Raw genomic sequence first — 21,311 nt, 5'->3', positions numbered from 1 at the left:
CAGTTACGCACCCCTTACACTTTAAGACTACACGGTTAGCTACTTTAATATAAAACTAAGATCTACGACTGTTATCCCTGTAAAAATACATCTGTGATAAAGCGTTTATTTAATTAAATTTTTTAATATGTCAGGAATGCATGATATCTTGCCAGCAGTAGAAGCTGGCTGGCATGATTTTAGTGAAATCACATGGGTGTTTGTGGTTAATGTTGGTACTTGGTGAGTCACAGGGGAGGTGGAGGCACGGGTCATTGTGTCATGATGGGAGAACCCCCAGCCTACATCCCTTGGGTAGAGGGAATGGAGCAGATTAGTTTTGCTTTCAGTTACCATCTGAGGGTATAGTGGTGGATGGGGGAACTTTAAGAAAACCAAAAGGGTTTGTCCATAATCCAGAAATAGGCACAAGTCCGTAGCTCATCGAATAAAGCAATGATCAAATCAAATCAAAGTTTATTTGTCACGTGCACCGAATACAACAGGTGTATTCACCTTGCAGTGAAATGCTTACTTACAGGCTCTAACCAATATTGCAAAAAAGGTATTAGGTGAACAATAGGTAAGTAAAGAAACAAAACAGCAGTAAAAAGACAGGCTACAGTGCCTTGCGAAAGTATTCGCCCCCCTTGAACTTTGCGACCTTTTGCCACATTTCAGGCTTCAAACATAAAGATATAAAACTGTATTTTTTGTGAAGAATCAACAACAAGTGGGACACAATCATGAAGTGGAACGACATTTATTGGATATTTCAAACTTTTTTAACAAATCAAAAACTGAAAAATTGGGCGTGCAAAATTATTCAGCCCTCTTAAGTTAATACTTTGTAGCGCCACCTTTTGCTGCGATTACAGCTGTAAGTCGCTTGGGGTATGTCTCTATCAGTTTTGCACATCGAGAGACTGAAATATTTTCCCATTCCTCCTTGCAAAACAGCTCGAGCTCAGTGAGGTTGGATGGAGAGCATTTGTGAACAGCAGTTTTCAGTTCTTTCCACAGATTCTCGATTGGATTCAGGTCTGGACTTTGACTTGGCCATTCTAACACCTGGATATGTTTATTTTTGAACCATTCCATTGTAGATTTTGCTTTATGTTTTGGATCATTGTCTTGTTGGAAGACAAATCTCCGTCCCAGTCTCAGGTCTTTTGCAGACTCCATCAGGTTTTCTTCCAGAATGGTCCTGTATTTGGCTCCATCCATCTTCCCATCAATTTGAATCATCTTCCCTGTCCCTGCTGAAGAAAAGCAGGCCCAAACCATGATGCTGCCACCACCATGTTTGACAGTGGGGATGGTGAGTTCAGGGTGATGAGCTGTGTTGCTTTTACGCCAAACATAACGTTTTGCATTGTTGCCAAAAAGTTCAATTTTGGTTTCATCTGACCAGAGCACCTTCTTCCACATGTTTGGTGTGTCTCCCAGATGGCTTATGGATATCTTTAAGAAATGGCTTTCTTCTTGCCACTCTTCCATAAAGGCCAGATTTGTGCAATATACGACTGATTGTTGTCCTATGGACAGAGTCTCCCACCTCAGCTGTAGATCTCTGCAGTTCATCCAGAGTGATCATGGGCCTCTTGGCTGCATCTCTGATCAGTCTTCTCCTTGTATGAGCTGAAAGTTTAGAGGGACGGACAGGTCTTGGTAGATTTGCAGTGGTCTGATACTCCTTCCATTTCAATATTATCGCTTGCACAGTGCTCCTTGGGATGTTTAAAGCTTGGGAAATCTTTTTGTATCCAAATCCGGCTTTAAACTTCTTCACAACAGTATCTCGGACCTGCCTGGTGTGTTCCTTGTTCTTCATGATGCTCTCTGCGCTTTTAACGGACCTCTGAGACTATCACAGTGCAGGTGCATTTATACGGAGACTTGATTACACACAGGTGGATTGTATTTATCATCATTAGTCATTTAGGTCAACATTGGATCATTCAGAGATCCTCACTGAACTTCTGGAGAGAGTTTGCTGCACTGAAAGTAAAGGGGCTGAATAATTTTGCACGCCCAAATTTTCAGTTTTTGATTTGTTAAAAAAGTTTGAAATATCCAATAAATGTCGTTCCACTTCATGATTGTGTCCCACTTGTTGTTGATTCTTCACAAAAAATACAGTTTTATATCTTTATGTTTGAAGCCTGGAATGTGGCAAAAGGTCGCAAAGTTCAAGGGGGCCGAATACTTTCGCAAGGCACTGTATATACAGTAGCGAGGCTATAAAGGTAGCGAGGCAACATACAGACACCGGTTAGTCAGGCTGATTGAGGTAGTATGTACATGTAGATATGGTTAAAGTGACTATGCATATATGATGAACATAGAGTAGCAGAAGTGTAAAAGATCTGCTGATTATTTGTGAGGACATAGGTAAATATGAACGAACCAGTCAGCACGTTATCAATGACAACCCATTATAATGCAGTTATCATAAGCATGTATGATCTCTTCTCATTTAATCAGGCCCGTGCATGCTTATAACAAATAAATCATTAAAACTGCGGGGTGTTATATTATTATATCTACAGTACATCATATTCTAGATGCAAATTCATTGATTTAATTTGATATGATTGCCACTTAACACCTCCCTGGAGACCAGGTTTTAGTTCCACTGTTCACTGAAGTGTGTGCATCTGTGAGAAATCAGTTGACAGTTGCAACATCTGCCGGGGAATTTAGTTGCTCCAGCTGTACATACGTAAACCCAGTATAAATAAGTCTAGGGGGGGACTTCACCGATTTCTGACATCTTTCAGCAGTGTGGAGACGGCTCATGAAACACATGCCTTCCGGGGGGCTAAAACCTTGATAAGACAAGGAGTCCAGGGACAAATGACTGAACAATATGGACCTCTGCTCAGTGTACTTCTAGTCTCAGATATATAGTATCTGCCGCCCCAGGGTCTGATGGGTATTTCCATCACAGAGGGGGGAGGATAAAAAGCAAACGCTCGACATGGAAACTCCCAACAAATCCTGGAAATGAGACAAATAACCCGCAGCCAGAACAGGAAATTAGCCAGCATGGAGAGTAACAAAGCATCCTCTACCAATGAAGAAAGAATAGGAGGTCATGCCATAGACATCAGTAGAGGCATTCGGAGGAGAGGACGGCTCATAATAATGTCTGGAACAGAGCGAATGGAATGGCACCAAACCATGTGTTTGATGTATTTGATACCATTCCACTCATTCCGCTCCAGCCATTAACATGAGCGTGTCCTCCCCAATTAAGATGCCACCAAACTCCTGTGATAGACATAGGCGGAGTTCCCCTACAGGACTTAGTCACCGCCTTGACACTCATTGGGAGGTGTTCTGGATTTCAACGGGGCGTATGTTGGATCACTTGTCAAGTTAAAATAACTTAAGGGAAAGTTGGAAATGTGGGATCAATAGGTTTTCTCAATAGGATCAAAAAGCAGGGATGTGTATCTATCCAAGCCCCTATGAATTCCATCTGAATTACTGTATCGCTCCAAGAGTGTCCAAGAGTGTGACTCATCTCAGAATTGGTTAACCTTTAGAGCAGGTTTCCCCAACTGGCGGCCAGTGGGCCGAATTTGGGCCAGGGATGGTTTCATTTGGTCCTCCCAAGTTTTCTGAGCAAAAACAAAAGAAGATTTTTACATTTTCATTGTTGGACATAAAACACCAGGATATCAGCTCCAAGTGATTTTAATAAAATGAATGAAATCTGTTTCAATTATTCCCACGCATAATAGAGAGACGTGATCGTATACAAATGTAAGCAACGTTTGAAATGATTATGTTTTAGTCAAACATTATATCGGTTTGGGCTTCTTTGCAGTCAATTTGCAGTCTACAAATGATTTGTAATTCTGTTCCGGCCCCCTGACCATCCTCTCAACAGAGTTAATAATCACTGCTCTAGAGTTATGGAGGGAGTTTGTGTTTGGGAGGGCAGGTGTCACGCCCTGGTCTAAGTATTTTGTGTTTATCTGTCACGCCCTAGGCTGTTTCGGTTTTCGTTACGTTCTTTGTTTTGTAGTGTTTTGTGTTTATTCGTGTTTCACGTTGTTCATTAAACATGGATCGCAATCTACACGCTGCATTTTGGTCCGACTATCCTTCACACCTAGAAAACCGTAACAGCAGGGCTGATAGTAATTTCTGAATGGCATCCAGTGTTTGACTATGAGATCTCCTACACGATAAACAACTATCTGACCTTATCCGAGAGAAGCCAATCAACTCTCACTGATCCTCACTCTAGTTGGCGCAATTGTGAACCTTACGTACCAACTGAGTTCACCAGTTTTATTAATTTATCAATGTTTGGTTGCTATGACAACCGCACAGAGTGGCGCTGATAGCTCAGTTGAAGCATGATGGGTTTGGTTCCCATGTGCATCACATCTTTTAAACATACAGGTCAGTGGAGGCGGCTGAGGGGACGACGGCTCACAATAATGGTTGGAACAGAGCGAATGGAATTAAGGTGCCACCAACCTCCTGTGATACAGGCATGCATTTCAGTTGCCTTGAATAAACCTGTCTCGTAAAAAGACAATATTTGTTCATTAATGTGTTTGCAACACTACTGTTATTTGATATACTTCTTACTATTTACTTTTATCCTTTCTTACATATGAACAGCTGAAGCAAGCACACAACCTTTCCTAGTAAATAATTTTTTTGGACCAGATTAAGAAAAATGGAAACAACAGATATGTCACAAACCTATGGAGCAATGAAACAATTATTAACATAAACATCGTGACAATTAAGTGTGATATCTGGAGTGTTACTGGAAAAGCAGAGCTGGCTGGAAATGTGTTACTTGCCATTGACCTCTCTCTTCCCCTTCCACAGAGCAGAGGGAAAGAAAAGGCCTATCTCAGGGAGACAGACTAGCCATATCTCCATTAGACACACAGCATCTGGAAGTGAGCCCCTCTGGAAAACCACCTCTTTGAGGAAGTCCCAAATGGCACCCTGTTGCCTATATAGTGCACTAATTTTGACCAGGACTCATTACAAGTAGTGCAGTATAAAGGGATTAGGGTTCCATTTGGACAGAGGTGTGAAGTAACTAATTACAGCTACTCTCGTTACTGTAATTGACTAGCTTTTCCAAGTACTTATACTTTAAATATTTTTGAAAGTCAGTAATTTTACTTATACTTGAGGAAAATTGCATTATAGTAACAGTATTTCTAGTTGAGTAGGATATTTTAGTACTCTTAAAAGATACATTTTGTGAGTGAGGGACTGAGTGAGTGAAGGAAAGAGTGTGAATGGGGGAGTGAGTGAATATCGGAAGGGACCCTGGACAAGTAACAAGTAACCGAGGGGGGAATGAGGGATTGAATAAGTGAAAAAATTCGACATGTTTATTTATGGAGTCTGTATATAGAAGTACTGTAAATAGAAGTCTGGCAACTTTGTTTATTAACTTTATTTTGTATATATTTTTACCAATACATCTTCATTGCTTTGAATGTTTAAGTTGACAAATGTATATTTTTAGTATATTTTTGACAAATCCTAAACTCATAAAATAGATTAAAACGTAGTTCCTACTGTACATACATTTTCTCTTATGTGTAACGACGTTTAGGTAACCTTCGTGAAAATAGCTAATTATCAAGGTCAATGTTTTTATTTTAAATTACTTTTGCTCTGAGTACTTTTAAATTAGTTACTTTTTTATTTGAATGTATAAAAAAAAAAATGGACACCAGTAATTTTACCTCTACTTGAGTATAATGTCATTAAAGAAACAATAGTCCTACTTGAGTAGGATATTTCACTCCTATTTCCACCCCTGCATTTGGAATGCAGATAACCTGTTTGTCTATATGAACAGGACCCTCCATGTTGACCAGTGGGCTGCTGGGGGTCTTGATTCGGCCGTTACACACGCAGGGTCAATACATGTTATAACACTAAACAAAGAAGGTATCCATGTGGACCTAATAGCTGTGTTGAGCTTATTTATTGTCAATAACAATAACATAACATTGGTCACTTCTTATATACAGTAGGTTGATAGTTCTCACACCTTGGACGGTAGGTGATAAACACACAAATGGACAAAAATGCTTGCATGCACACCCACAAGCACATGCATGCACACATGCATGCACAATTGTACATATGTATACGCACACACACACACACACACACACACACACACACACACACACACACACACACACACACACACACACACACACACACACACACACACACACACACACACACACACACACACACACACACACACACATGCACACACAACAGTCAGCTGATCCTTTTGACTGTGAAAAGGGGGACTGTTCGACGGTCAAGACAATGGGTATCATTGACCACTCGCTCACGGTCAGTAAACAGCCAAGCAGCATCGCATAGTGATAAACCCCACTGGTGGTGTGTAATATAGGATGGGCACCATGACAGTCCCATGGAGCTTCTGGAGGTCCTGCTGGTCTCTGTCCCTCTTCCTCATCCTGGCTCTGAACACGCACAGTGCATGGTCCTCTCCAGATTTCTCCGGTAAGTGTGTTTTCGGCCTTTGTTATTGCTGTTATAGAGAAAAAGTGGAGAAAATAGATACTGGTATGGCTCACTCAGCACTACATGCTGTGTAGAGAGGAAGCCTACGCAAGACACGAGCGGCATCCCAAATGGCACCCGGTTTGCTCACAGGGCTCTGGTCAAAGTTGTGCACTATGTAAGGAATAGGGTGTCATTTGGGACGGTACATTCCCTGATTTATCTCCTGGACATCCTGTTCCAACAAACAGCGGCAGCGGTTCACTGTGAGAGACAATTGTCAGGGTTAAAGCACCCTGTCTTCCTCATTGACAATGATGTCATTATAATAACCAATATAATTCTGAAAATATAATTATTGTTTAATTCTCCACATATCACTGATAATGGCCATTTCAATACACATATCAAGCAAACAGAATCTAGAATTATAGGCCTGAGTAATAGTATTTTTTTTGTAGTAAAATAAGAATGACATTGACACCCGTTTGAGATGATAGCAGTGATACACACTCAGTGGTCAGTTTAAGTACACCACCCCGTTCATGAAAATGGTTTGCTCATACAGACTATATATATATGCTATATTAAGCAGGCAGACAGGCATCAAGGCATTCAGTTATTGTTTATTTGAACGTTACAACTGGCAAAACGAGTCACCTAAGGGACTTATGGTATGATCGTCGGTGTCAGGCGTGCCAGGCATGCCGGTTCCAGCATCTCAGAAATGGCCTGACTTCCTGTGCTTTTCACCCACGATAGTGTCTAGGGTTACAGAGAATGGTGCCACAAACAAAAAGCATTCAGTCAGCGGCAATCCTGTGGGCGTAAACAGCTCGTTGATAAGAGGTTTAAGGAGAATGGTAAGAATGGTGCAAACTAACAGGCGGGCCACAAACATACAAATAATGGCGCAGTGCAACAGTGGTGTGCAGAACGACATCTCGGAACACAAAACTCGTCGGTCTTTGCCACAGATAGGCTATTGCTGCACACCACCACACCGGATTCCATTCCTATCAGCTAAAAACAAGAAGAAGCAGCTCCAGTGGGCACGCAATCAATAAGACAGAACAATTGAGGAGTGTAAAAACATTGTCTTGTATGACAAATCCTGGTTCCTGTTGTGTCATGCTGATGGCAGTCAGGATTTAGCGTAAGCAGCATCAGTCCATGGCCCCATCTTGCCTGGTATCAATAGTACAGGCTGGTGGCGGTGTTGTAATGGTGTGGGGAAGGTTTTCCTGGCACATGTTAGGTCCCTTGATATTAATTGAGCAATGTTTCCATGCCCCGAAGAAGTCAGGCTGTTCTGGAGGCAAAGGGGGGTCCAACCTGGTACTAGATGGATGTACCTAATAAAATGGCCAGTGAGTGTATTTGTGTTGTCCTGGTTGCATATTCATTGATGAATGTCAGACACTTCAGCATGACAACAGACAGAGATGTTACATGATGATTTGTTTGGACAAGATAGACAGCCAGTCCATGCAGGGTGACCACTACTGACCAGTGTTGCCTTTGTCTGGGGCTTGTCATTATCACTCCATCTCTATATCTGACCATTACAGGGATCAACATCTGTGTATGGGTGTGAGCAATGAGCTGCTCTAAGAATAGCACATTGTGAGGGAGAGACTGGTACTGCCCTACCGTGGCTCTGCAGAGCTGCATAACATTGGGGAACACAAAACAGACCCAGCCAGGAAGAGACAGACAGGGGCCAGGGCATAGACATAGAATGGCTAGAAAGGACATTCATTCTATTTCTATGGCCCAGGAAATAGTTGTGACAATAAGATGAGTCCAGATCCAACAATAGAATAAGAATGACTAGAAGAGATAATTTCCCTTTATGTCAACATTTTGTCCATTCTAGGAATTCTATTTTTATGGATCCAACTCTGTTATGAACTCTGTTATCCTATGTGTTTGTGTATCATAGCACAACACTACTCAGGAGAGCTACTCCCAATGTTTGGGACACAACCCTCTTGTAACCAGGGCTGGGTGACCTTGAGTACAATGACACAGTACAATGACACAATGTATCAAACTGTTGCTTCACAGATGACGCCTAGTCCTCATTTAAGAAGCATTTTCAATCAAGGGAGATTCTCCATTAAAATGGCTTTTTTGTCCAGGATAGGCTTCGTCAGTAAACCGGCCAAGATGGTCTATCAAATCAAATGAATATATGAAGCCCTTCTTACATCAGCTGATGTCTCAAAGCTAAAACCCCAAACAGCAAGTAATGCAGGTGTAGAAGCACCTGCATTACATGAGATGTAATGTAATTCCATTGTTAAAAGATGATGACTTAGGAAAAACAAACTCATTCTGTGTTTAGTCAATTATTTTATTTGTATGGCAATTGATTTATTACTAACTCTACTTTATTTGGTCTTGGTTCAACAAGTCAAGTGTATCAAGCCCTATATGGCTTCTTGAATGTGAGGTCATCCTTTATTTCTTAAATATGTTTCATAAACTCTGAACAGCTTGTCAACTAGTAAAAAGCTGATTAAAACCACTCCCAGAAGATTAGATACAGACTTCAGAAAGTACACTACATACACAAACGTATTTGGACACCCTATCAAATGAGTTGATACGGCTATTTCAGCCACACCCGTTGTTGACAGGTGTATAACATTGAGCACACAGCCATGCAATCTCCATAGACAAACATTGGCAGTAGAATGTCCTTACTGAAGAGCTCAGTGACTTAAAACATGGCACCGTCGTAGGATGCCACCTTTCCAACAAGTCAGTTTGTCAAATTTCTGCCCTGCTAAAGCTTCCCCGGGTCAACAGTAAGTATTGTTATTGTAAAGTGGAAACATCTATGAGCAACAACAGCTCTGCCACGAAGTAGTAGGCCACACAAGCTCACAGAACTGGACCGCCGATTGCTGAAGCACATAGCGAGTAAAAATCGTCTGTCCTCGGTTGCAACACTCACTACCGAGTTCCAAACTGCCTCTGGAAGCAATGTCAGCACAATAACTGTTAGTCGGTAGCTCACAAAATGGGTTTCCATGGCCGAGCAGCCACACACAAGCCTAAGGTCACAATGCGCAATGTCAAGTGTTGGCTGGTGTGGTGTAAAGCTTGCCGCCATTGGACTCTGGAGCAGTGGAAATTAGTTCTCTGGAGTGATAAATCACGATTCACCATCTGGCAGTCCAATGGACAAATCTGGGTTTGGCAGATGCAAGGAGAACGCTACCTGCCCCAATGCACTGTGCCAACTGTGAAGTTTGGTGGAGGAATAATGGTCATCGACTGTTTATCATAGTTCGGGCTAGACCCCTTAGTTCCAGTGAAGGGAAATCTTAACGCTTCAGCATACAATGCATCTAGACAATTCTGTGTTTCCAACTTTGTGGCAACCATTTGGGGAAGGCCCTTTCCTGTTTCAGCATGGCAATGCTCCCGTGCACAGAGCGTGGTCCATACAGAAATGGTTTGTCGAGATTGGTGTGGAAGAACTTGACTGGCCTGCGCAAAGCCCTGACCTCAACCCCATCGAACACCTTTGGGATGAATTGGAATGCCGACTGCGAGCCAGGCCTAATCGCCCAAGATCAGTGTCCGACCTCACTCATGCTCTTGTGGCTGAATAGAAGCAAATCCCTGCAGCAATGTTCCAACATCTAGTCGAAAGCCTTGCCAGAAGAGTGGAAGCTGTAATAGCAGCAAAGGGGGGACCAACTCCATATTAATGCCCATGATTTTGGAATGAAATGTTCGACGAGCACATACTTTTGGTCATGAAGTTTATTTACACCCCTCAACCTTTTCCACATTTTGTTGTGTCAATTTATATATTTATGTATTCAACTTAGATTTTTTTTTATTACGCTGGCCTACACACAATACCCCATAATGTCAAAGGTAATTCTGTTACTAGAAATGTTAACAAATTCATTAAAAAGGAAAAGCTCAAAACGTCTTGAGGAGTCAATAAGTATTCAACCCCTAAGTTGAGGAGGATACAGTTATCTGTAAGGCCCCTTAGTCGAGCCTTACTCCAAAACTTGCATCCTGTTTGCAACAAGGCGGTAAAGTAATACAGCAAAAAATGTGGCAAAGCAATTCATATTTTGTGCCAAATACAAAGTGTTATGTTTCAGTCAAATCCAAAACAACACATTGTTGAGTACCTGTCACGCCCTGGCCTTAGTTATCTTTGTTTTCTTTATTATTTTGGTTAGGTCAGGGTGTGACATGGGGGATTTATGTGTTTCGCTGGTCTAGGGGTTTTGTATGTTTATCATATTTAGGCAGCCATGTTCTTTGGGAATTTTGTGGGTGGTTGTCTTCTGTCATTACACCAGATAGGACTGTTTTGGTTTTCACATTTGTTGTTTTGGTATTTTGTAGTGTTCATGGTTTTTGTCTTTATTAAACATGTTGAACACTAACCACGCTGTATTTTTGTCCTCTTCTCCTTCAACGGAAGAAAACTGTTACAGTACCACTCTCCATATTTTCAAGAATAGTAGTGACTGCATCATGTTATGGGTATGCTTGTATTTGTTAAGGACTGGGTAGTTTTTTTTAAGTTGAAAAAAGAAACGGAATGGAATAACCTAAAACACAAGGCCAAATCTAGAGTTGCTTACCAAGAAGACAGTGAATGTTCCGGAGTGGGGGAGTTACAGTTTTGTCTTAAATCTGCTTGTAAATCTATGGGAAGACTTGAAAACAGTTGTCTAGCAATGATCAACGACCAATTTGATAGAGCTTGAAGAATTTTCAAAAGAATAACGTTTTGAATATTGTACAATCCAGGTGTGCAAATCTCTTAGAGACTAACCCTATCACACCCTGATCTGTTGCACCTGTCCTTGTGCTTGTCTCCACCCCCCTCCAGGTGTCGCCCATCTTCCCCATTATCCCCTGGGTACTTATACCTGTGTTTTCTGTCTGTTTGTTGCCAGTTCATCTTGTTTGTTCAAGCCTACCAGCAGGTTGTTTCAGCTCCTAGTCGCTCTTTTGCGCGTCCTCCTGGTTTTTGACCTTTGCCTGTCTTGACACGTTTTCACTTTGACAAACATGTTTTCACTTTGACATTAGGGGCATTGTGTATAGATGGCTAATAAATACAAATAAATTCAACCCATTTTGAATTCAGGCTGTAACACAACAACATTTTGGAATAAGTCATAAGTTTATCACACACATGGTTAGCAGATGTTAATGCGAGTGTAGCGAAATACTTGTGCTTCTAGTTCTGACAGTGCAGTAACAACTAACAAGTAATCTGACAATTCCACAACAATTTCCTCATACACACAAATGTAAGTGGATGGAATAAGAATATGTACATATAAATATATGGAGGAGCGATAGCTGAGTGGCATAGGCAAGATGCAATAGATGGAATAAAATACAGTGTATACATATGAGATGAGTAATGTAAGATATGTAAACATTAAAGTGGTATTATTTAAAATGACTAGTGATCCATTTATTAAAGTGGTCAATGATTTGTGTATGTATGTAGGCAGCAGCCTCTGTGTTAGTGATGGCTGTTTAACATTCTGATGGCCTTGAGATAGAAGCTGTTTTTCAGTCTCTCGGTCCCAGCTTTGATGCACCTGTACTGACCTCGCCTTCTGGATGGTAGCGGGGTGAACAGGCAGTGGCTCGGGTGGTTATTGTCCTTGATGATCTTTTTGGCCTTCCTGTGACATCGGGTGCTGTAGGTGTCCTGGAGGGCAGATAGTTTTCCACCGGTGATGCGTTGTGCAGACCGCACCACCCTCTGGAGAGCCTTGTGGTTGATGGAGATGCAGTTGCCATACCAGACAGTGATACAGCCCGACAGGATGCTCTCAATTGTGCATCTGTAAAGGTTTGTGAGTGTTTTAGGTGCCAAGTCAAATTTCTTCAGCCTCCTGAGGTTGAAGAGGCGCTGTTGTGCCTTCTTCGCCACACTGCCTTCTTCACCACAATTTGTCCGTGATGTGTATGCCAAGGAACTTAAAACTTTACACCTTCTCCACCACTGTCTCGTCGATGTGGATAGGGGGGTGCTCCCTCTGCTGTTTCCTGAAGTGCATGATCATCTCCTTTGTTTTGTTGACGTTAAGTGAGAGGTTGTTTTCCTGGCACCACACTCCAGTCAAGGGGTATGAATACTTTCTGAAGGCACTGTATGACAAGTCACTGCATGACACTGCATGGCTGTTTGAACAGTGTTATATTGTACTGTTGGCAGTGCCTGCCTCTAAAATGTCAAATCAATTACAGTACAATATTTTGGCATAATAATCCCTGTTCTTGCTTAATAGGGCCTATTTCTTTGAATTATTTTCCATGTGCATTTTCTGCTCCATTTCTTGAGAAGTGGTGGATTTGATCAAAAGCATTGACAGTTATCAGTTTGATCTTTGAGGTCTGTCTTATCTCCATGCATACCTTCTGTTCCTTTTCAGTGTACCTCCACACAATACTAAGAAACCACACTGCTCATGCCTGCGATGGAGACACCCTTTCTATCAAGTGTCCCTCCAGAACCTCTGTGTCCGTCCTGTCAGCATTCTACGGACGTCGTGTCCCCAGCAAGAACTTATGTCCCCCTGCAAACACAAACATGACTGAGGACAACACTGGATGCACTTCCACTGTCGCTATCCAGGTACAGTATAGTAATTAGCCATACAGAGTTGTCCTCTATTACTGACAGCAAAACAGAAGCCAACTTATCAGCAGTTAGCTCCACAAGTTGATAACTTAAGAACATTGGACTCTTCACTTAAATAATATGATTCACATACTGTTAGGACTTACTACAGCAGTGATTGAATATGTTGTGGGTTTGAACCTGGGTATGCCTCAAGACTGTCTGCTGAGCTAAAGCCTTCTGATGAGTAACCTTGCCTGAGACCTAAGGACTTGCATGTAAATGTGCATATTTTTCTCACAGACATTGTTATATTGTCCCTGCAGAAAGTGGTGTCGGAGTGTCAGGACCGGCGTTCCTGTCATATATCTGTCATTAGCCCAGTGTTTGGTCAGGACCCCTGTCCCCTCACCAGCAAGTACCTCATAGTGTCCTACAAGTGCCGCCCAGGTGAGACGAGTCCACAGGGTTTGATTGTGTGAGGGTAACACAAACTGTCCTAAAGTGTGGTTGTGAATTTCGGAGACAAAAGATCTTGAATAGTAGTCCACAACTGAATACATCAGATACATCAGGAAATGTATTATCGGACACTGAATTCAATTGGTCTGTTTCTATTTAACTGAATAGGATAATATCTAATTCTATTGAAATATACAGTATTATACAGTAAGTTTGTCAGTGATCGATACTGCTGTTTTTATCTTTCAGAGCACCACCGTACTAGGTTGGTGTGTGAAAACGAGAGACTGAGGCTGGTGTGTAAGAATAACACTGTCCTGGCTATCTACTCGGCTACATTTGGCCACCTGCTGCACGGGAGTCCCAACTGTCCTCAGGAAACTGCACCACAGCCTGACATGGGTCTGAAACCATAGTCATTGGTGTGAAACAGGGAACTAAAGTGTCATCTAGTGGTCAAATACTAGGATAAAAATAATGTGCATTTATCAGTACATAATCAATAGTGTGTGTTACTATGTTACTTACTACAGATGAGTAACACATGAGTAGGCATAAGGTACATGGATATACCCTTGACCTATGCATGTTTTCAACCTCTATAGCCTACTGTATATCAGAGTCAGACCAGGATCAAATGCCTATTTTAAATACTTGTGCTTGATTAAGGTTGGAGTTTATACTTTAGGGACTAGTCCTTTTGCTTGTTTGTATCAGACTATATCAAGCACAGCTCAAGTATTTGACTTATTTGACCCACATCTGATCAGAATATACATTTATCCTTCAGAGTGTCTGTCACCATCTGCCCTGAGGAAGGTGTCACGCAGGTGTCATGGCCGAGCCAACTGCTCAGTGCTGGCTGACACTCAGAACTTTGGGGACCCATGTTTTCCTGGCACCAGGAAGCACCTGAGAGTGTCCTTTACATGTGGTATGTGACTAGAAGTCAAAGAGCCACAACCATGTGAGAGACACAAACATCATGGTGTCTATAACCCACAGTTGAAGAAACTGTTTTCATGGACTCACCAGATTACTGAGAAAATGTTTCAGGAGAAATTGATCAAAATGAACCCTCTTTTGCCTCACCAGTTCCTCGATATCTCTTGGAGGATGTGCGACGGAGTGGATCAACATCAGACCCTTTCTTGATCTCAGACTACACACATGGTAAGACACCTACAAATACATGTATCCAAGTAAATGTAGCTAGCTCAGCTACTAGTAGTGCAATTAGGGTCGGTGGACAATATGATTTGTAGCCGTTGGGCAGAAGGCACAGTAAGTCCCTTCTCATCTGCAGGAGGCTGGTACACTGGGCCCGGCGTCATCAGGCCTCAAAACGTGCTTTATACCAACTCTCTGGAAATTTTTGACAAAATGCTGGGTAGGTCTATTGTTTTCTGTGTGCATGTAGGCTGGTTACTCATTAGCAGGGCCTCTTTGTACTTTATATAATATGCCTTGTCTTACTTAATGATCAGCAGGCACCCATCATTAGCCTGGGTTTGTTCTGTATAGCTGTAGGATTTGGCAAGACAGCACAAATAGATCTGGGACCAGGCCAACCAATTGTAACCAGCTCGATTGTATAGCTGTTAATATAGGCTTTGTCTTCTATCTATTTCTCATTGAGCAATATCATGCTAATTTCACCCCAGACTAGTGTGTCATCCCTCCACCCACAGGTCTTCCAGAGAGAGTGGCCCTCTACTTTGTCTCAGGGATCTGCGCTGGTCTAGTCTTCCTGCTCTGTCTGTTCGGCCTGCGCTCCACCTTGGTGAGGGACGTCAAGAACTTAGCAACAGAGCTGGGGGATGAGCTCAAGGCCAGCCGCAGACCCCGCCGGGAAGTCATGGAGGACCAGTATGACGACGACACCTCTGATGCCTCCTCCTTCCGCCGCCTCACCCAGTCCTACCGTGCGGCGGATATCTTTAGTCCAGCGACCATGACGGTGGAGATGGTGGAGAGGGAGGGAGAGGAGAAGGAGATGCCCAAGTTCGGAGACATCTGGCCCCACAGGGACTCCAGCCCATACGCCATCCATAAGATAATAGGGAATAGAATAGAATATCCATAAAATAAAAGCCTGCAGTGCCCGAGACTCCACAGGAGTAGAGTAGAATAGAATCAAATTGAATAGACATAAGATAAAGGCCAGCAATGTCTGAATATCTATAGGTATTTTATTGTATTCTATACTACACACAAAATAAAAGGCCTGCAAATGCCTGAGAATCCACAGGAAAGCTTGTGGGAACAGACAGCAGCAACACATTAATCATAGACTGAAAATGAATATTTAGTAGACATTATTTTCTTGTAATTTCATGTTATCTATCTTTCCTTAATGTACGTTTTATATGATATGGTGTCCTAACCTCATTATATTCAGATAACTGGAATGAAGCACACACATAATAACAAGTTCAACATGTTTTTGGTTGGTGGGTTTCAATAAACGTAATAACTTTTTGCCTAGAAGTTTGGGGTAATGGTAAGACGATTTCAATTGCACTGAGTCAAATCAAATGTTTCTTTGATTTAGGCCTTTTTTGTACCATTAAATTCCATCTATTGGTGTTCTCCATGTAGCCTACAGTAAACTGTCCAGTAGATGACGCCATCCTCAAGCATAGTGTAGGTCCAGCTCATGCTATGGTATACAGACCTCCATTGTTCTCACAGTTTTTCCTCATCCACGTTATTTATAATCTTAGTCCAGGTAAGAGATTAGTAGCTGGAAACGTTTTTGAATACATGGATCCAAGAGTTTTGTCAATGTAGTCCCTAATTAGGTACTGTATTGCCCTGATACAGTGTAGAGGGGCTAAAGGGTTTTTGTGGGCTCATTCCTGATGGTATGATCAAGAACATGCTTTATGATTATCATAATGATATTCAATTGACTGTTCTGATGTAGCCTGTTTTCTTTTCCCGGACGACCTCGTCCCCACTGCTCTGGAGAAAGTATCCGTGCGCAAATGCTGCGAAGCGGGGAAGTTCACATGAGTGAATCTGTAACCAAATGTTGTACACAAATGGTCGCAACGCAAGTGCCGAGTTTTCGGGTCTATGTAGCCGCTGGATGGCTAGCTAGCCTGCCATTGAAGAGGGGAGAAGACAGCACCGCAGACAAGGTGCTACGATGGAGGAGTTACTAGCAATATAATGGCATTCTTATCAAACCTAGGTAGCTAATTATGCCACTGGCATGTTGATTAGCACAGCTAGCACGCATTCTCCGTGTGCGTGTGTGGATGACACATTTTAAGCCAGGACCAGTCTAGCCATATGAACATAGCTTGCAGCCTACCTCTTGCAACAATTTATTGAACCAGCCAAGCTAGACTGAGAATTAATATTTAGTAGACATTATTTTCTTGTCACTTCATGTTATCTTTCCTTAATGTACGTTTTATATGATATGGTGTCCTAACCTCATTATATTCAGATAACTGGAATGAAGCACACACACAGACTAGCCTGCCCCCTCATGATTGCGGCTGGTTCCTTATTAGTGGTGTTTAAACTGCAAGAGGACAGGAGCTAAGGCTGTCTGGTCAGAAGGAGCCCAGGCTATTGTCGCTAGATAACTCGCTTGGTATCCACACGGCACTGGCTGTCAAGTGGTTGATGGTGGAATTAGCTAGCTAGCTACCTAGCCTATTGCAAGCTTAGCATTGCCCGCCCCCCGCCCGCAGCTGTCACCCGGAAGGCCGCGGGTCAGGGGTGGGCCCGGGGATTGAACAAATTTCCTTGCCTAAAACGTCTGGATGGACCCGAGTAAATATAGCTAGTTGCCTATAACTACCATACGCGTGTATATTATATAGCTGAGAATGGATTCCTCGTTGGCCTTCGGACGTGACGAGCAGTGTTTGGCAATATCCTTTTGAAAGTCTGTGCCATTTTTTTTGTTCTGCTTTTAAAACATAGCTAGCGTGCTAGCGTAACGCTAGCTAGCCAACGTTAGCTTCCTGAATATTGTCCAACTGTTTAGGTTCGCTTGCATTTGAATGTAAATTGAAACAGGACAGTTCGTGTAGCTAATACTGTCTTGCGGGTCAAACGTTTGGGTGTGCTACTCTGAACATGTCAGATGTTAATTGATTTGATAACCCATTTAGCCTAGTTACTAAACTAGTTAGATGGGAATGCTATGTTCAGAAGTGCATGCCAGTGTTGGTGGAATGCCTACAGCCTAACGTAACTAACGCTTGCTTATTTTTGCTTCAGTTTCTAAAACAATGTAGCTATCAATGTAACCAAATAACCCATTGCTTGGCCCATACAATCTATGGTAATGATGCCTTACTCTTTGAGGCTTGTGCAAATGTACTAACTTTAGTTAACATTTTGTTTCTTTAATAATACCACAAGCATTATAGGCTTTAGACAGTAGTCTAAAGACAGTCTTGAAAAGTTAGTGGCTAAAATATTTGTTCACAAAATCATAGTCAATATTCTGGTCTTATGTTCAAGCAGGGACACAGACTAGCCTGCCCTAGTCTGTGTCCCTGCCCTCTCATGATTCCTGCTGGTTCCTTAATAGTGGTGTTCAAACTGTAAGAGGACAGGAGCTAAGGCTGTCTGGTCAGAAGGAGCCCAGGCTATTGTCGCTGATTGAGTGCTCTGGGGAGTTTATGTAAGTACTAACAATAGAGAACTCATTGTCTGAAATGTAATGTTAATTCATATCTAGGGCTGTTGTGGTGACCATATTACCGACCGCCACACCGGCAGTCATGAGTCATGACCGCAGTCAAATTCCACGTAACTGTTGAGTCATGGTAATCTCCTTTTACGTACTCTGGACATGCGTTAGTAGTACCCAACTCTATCGTACTGTCAGGTCACTAATGGCCTGGTACTCGGCACTCTATTGTCCCTCTAACCACTCACAATGCAAATGCAATTGAAAATCACGACAAACACTTGTCATCAAAACAGTACCATGCTTTTAAAACTCACCTACTGTGATCGATCAATTTGAAGAAAGAAATTCAACAACAGGCTGAAACTGAGTGGAAAACATGGTCGTTGTGTATGTGTTTTCTAATCCAAACGCAAACAAATGGACAGCTTTTTCTAAGGTGATGATTCATTCTAAACACCAATGCGCATGGGCCTATATTTGACCTCCAGATCTGTAAAAAAATATTTAAAAAATGAATTCAAATAATGATTGTGGCATTATACAATACATAATCTAATATCCTACCACATATTACGCACGGGAGAAAAAAACAGATTTACGATGTCTTCGGTACTTAATTGGTCTAGCCTCTACTGCAAAATTAAACAAATTCTAGTAATCGCCTTTGAGTGGACTGCATTATTCATTATGGATGGACTGGTTACCTTATGCGACAGTTCAAACTTTGTATCCATGAGCCTGTAGACGATGCTGTTGGTTCATTGATGGTGCAGGGTGGCTTAGAGTTAAGCCCAAATCAATCAAAAAGCGGTTTATTTTGTTTGTTTACATGTTTTTTTTTTTTAAAGAACACCTGGAATTAGAATGCACTGGAGTGACCGAGAGAACAGACAGCAATGACCGTCTACAGCGTCAGCGCGTCAAATTAGAAAGCAAGTCCATTTTTCTCGCCGTATTGGGTTGTAAAGCTAAGGTTTATCAGTCAAATAGGCTGCAATTGTTTTCATACATGTAGCCTATCTGTGTTTGTCATATTTTTATATTTTCATAATGACTAGGCTGCTCAAAAAAATAAAGGAAACACTAAAATAACACATCCTAGATCTGAATGAATGAAATATTCTTTTCTTTACATAGTTGAATGTGCTGACAAGGAAATCACACAAATTATTCATGGAAATCAAATTTATCAACCCATGGCGGTCTGGATTTGGAGTCACACTCAAAATTAAAGTGGAAAACCACACTACAGGCTGATCCAACTTTGATGTAATGTCCTTAAAACAAGTCAAAATGAGGCTCAGTAGTGTGTGTGGCCTCCACGTGCCTGTATGAACTCCCGACAACGCCTGGGCATGCTCCTGATGAGGTGGCGGATGGTCTCCTGAGGGATCTCCTCCCAGACCTGGACTAAAGCAGCCGCCAACTCCTGGACAGTCTGTGGTGCAACGTGGCGTTGGTGGATGGAGCGAGACATGATGTCCCAGATGTGCTCAATTGGATTCAAGTCTGGGGAACGGGTGGGCCAGTCCATAGCATTAATGCCTTCCTCTTGTAGGAACTGCTGACACACTCCAGCCACATGAGGTCTAGCATTGTCTTGCATTAGGAGAAACCCAGGGCCAACCGCACCAGCATATGGTCTCACAAGGGGTCTGAGGATCTCATCTCGGTACCTAATGACAGTCAGGCTACCTCTGCGGGCTGTGCGGCCCCCCAAAGAAATGCCATCCCACGACTGACCCACCGCCAAACCGGTCAAGCTGGAGGATGTTGCAGGCAGCAGAACATTCTCCACGGCGTCTCCAGACTCTGTCACATCTGTCACGTGCTCAGTGTGAACCTGCTTTCATCTGTGAAGAGCACAGGGCGCCAGTGGCGAATTTGCCAATCTTGGTGTTCTCTGGCAAATGCCAAACGTCCTGCACGGTGTTGGGCTGTAAGCACAACCCCCACCTGTGGACGTCGGGCCCTCATACCACCCTCATGGTGTCTATTTCTGACCGTTTGAGCAGACACATGCACATTTGTGGCCTGCTGGAGGTCATTTTGCAGGGCTCTGGCAGTGCTCCTCCTGCTCATCCTTACACAAAGGCGGAGGTAGCGGTCCTGCTGCTGGGTTGTTGCGGCCTCCTCCACGTCTCCTGAAGTACTGGCCTGTCTCCTGGTAGCGCCTCCATGCTCTGGACACTACGCTGACAGACACAGCAAACCTTCTTGCCACAGCTCGCATTGATGTGCCATCCTGGATGAGCTGCACTACCTGAGCCACTTGTGTGGGTTGTAGACTCCGTCTCATGCTACCACTAGAGTGAAAGCACCGCCAGCATTCAAAAGTGACCAAAACATCAGCCAGGAAGCATGGGAACTGAGAAGTGGTCTGTGTCACCACCTGCAGAACCACTCCTTTATTGGGGGTGTCTTGCTAATTGCCTATAATTTCCACCTGTTGTCTATTCCATTTGCACAACAGCATGTGAAATGTATTGTCAATCAGTGTTGCTTCCTAAGTGGACAGTTTGATTTCACAGAAGTGTGATTGACTTGGAGTTACGTTGTGTTGTTTAAGGGTTCCCTTTATTTTTTTTGAGCAGTGTATGTTTTGTTGTGAAAACATGTTACTATAGATGTTCCCAAGCAGATTTCACTTTGTTTCCCAAATGTAACCACTGGGTAGCTGCTGGAACAGGGTTGGAGAGTCCATGGCATACAGAATTTGGGTGGAATATCCCCTGCCATGCAGCGAGAGGCTGCATACTACTCAAACAGTGGTTGATGACTTGAGTGAAATAAGTGTTCTTATAAGCCCAGACATTTCTAAATGCTATTCTGTGTGAAGCACAGTTTTGATGGTTGCCTCTAAAAAAGGATCCCAGCTTTCTACTGCTTCTATATATATTTCTCAGCTTCTAATATTAAGCATCGCTCCACTATAAAACCGCTATATACTCGGCATGATTAAAAAAACAAACCAGGGAAAAAAGAGGCCTCCATTCACTATCCGATGGGAAAGCGGCC

At 42.6% G+C, this 21,311-nt stretch overlaps 2 protein-coding genes across 10 annotated transcripts in view; both read left to right on the top strand.

Annotated features, from left to right (window-relative positions):
* Nucleotides 1-6,296: 6,296 nt before the first annotated feature.
* Nucleotides 6,297-16,117, top strand: si:ch73-335m24.2 (protein eva-1 homolog C). Of its 2 annotated transcripts, XM_020502606.2 has the most exons (8): nucleotides 6,326-6,528; nucleotides 12,978-13,180; nucleotides 13,492-13,615; nucleotides 13,877-14,029; nucleotides 14,418-14,561; nucleotides 14,723-14,800; nucleotides 14,934-15,017; nucleotides 15,319-16,117. In XM_020502606.2, the coding sequence occupies exons 1-8, from the start codon at nucleotides 6,417-6,419 to the stop codon at nucleotides 15,711-15,713; spliced, it is 1,293 nt and encodes a 430-aa protein (XP_020358195.1). In that variant the 5' UTR covers nucleotides 6,326-6,416; the 3' UTR covers nucleotides 15,714-16,117. The 2 variants fall into 2 exon arrangements, with proteins under 2 accessions (XP_020358196.1, XP_020358195.1); XM_020502607.2 differs by lacking the exon at nucleotides 14,934-15,017 and having other exon boundaries at nucleotides 6,297-6,528.
* A 398-nt stretch (nucleotides 16,118-16,515) lies between these two features.
* ocrl (OCRL inositol polyphosphate-5-phosphatase) overlaps nucleotides 16,516-21,311 on the top strand; it is a 46,847-nt gene continuing 42,051 nt past the window's right edge. For 2 of the 8 annotated variants that reach the window (XM_020502600.2, XM_020502599.2), the window contains exons 1-2: nucleotides 16,889-17,520; nucleotides 18,199-18,281. In XM_020502600.2, the coding sequence (XP_020358189.1) occupies nucleotides 17,476-17,520; nucleotides 18,199-18,281 (128 nt within the window). In that variant the 5' untranslated portion in view covers nucleotides 16,889-17,475. Of the gene's footprint in view, nucleotides 16,774-16,815; nucleotides 16,827-16,888; nucleotides 17,521-18,198; nucleotides 18,282-21,311 lie in introns of those variants that run through there. The other 6 variants (XM_020502602.2, XM_020502603.2, XM_020502601.2 and 3 more) reach the window with 6 other exon arrangements.

Source organism: Oncorhynchus kisutch, linkage group LG15 (assembly GCF_002021735.2).
Source record: "Oncorhynchus kisutch isolate 150728-3 linkage group LG15, Okis_V2, whole genome shotgun sequence".
NCBI classification, from domain to species: Eukaryota; Metazoa; Chordata; class Actinopteri; order Salmoniformes; family Salmonidae; genus Oncorhynchus; species Oncorhynchus kisutch.
The sequence above is the reverse complement of the archived record's forward strand: the minus strand, read 5'-3'. Positions and strand labels throughout refer to the sequence as shown.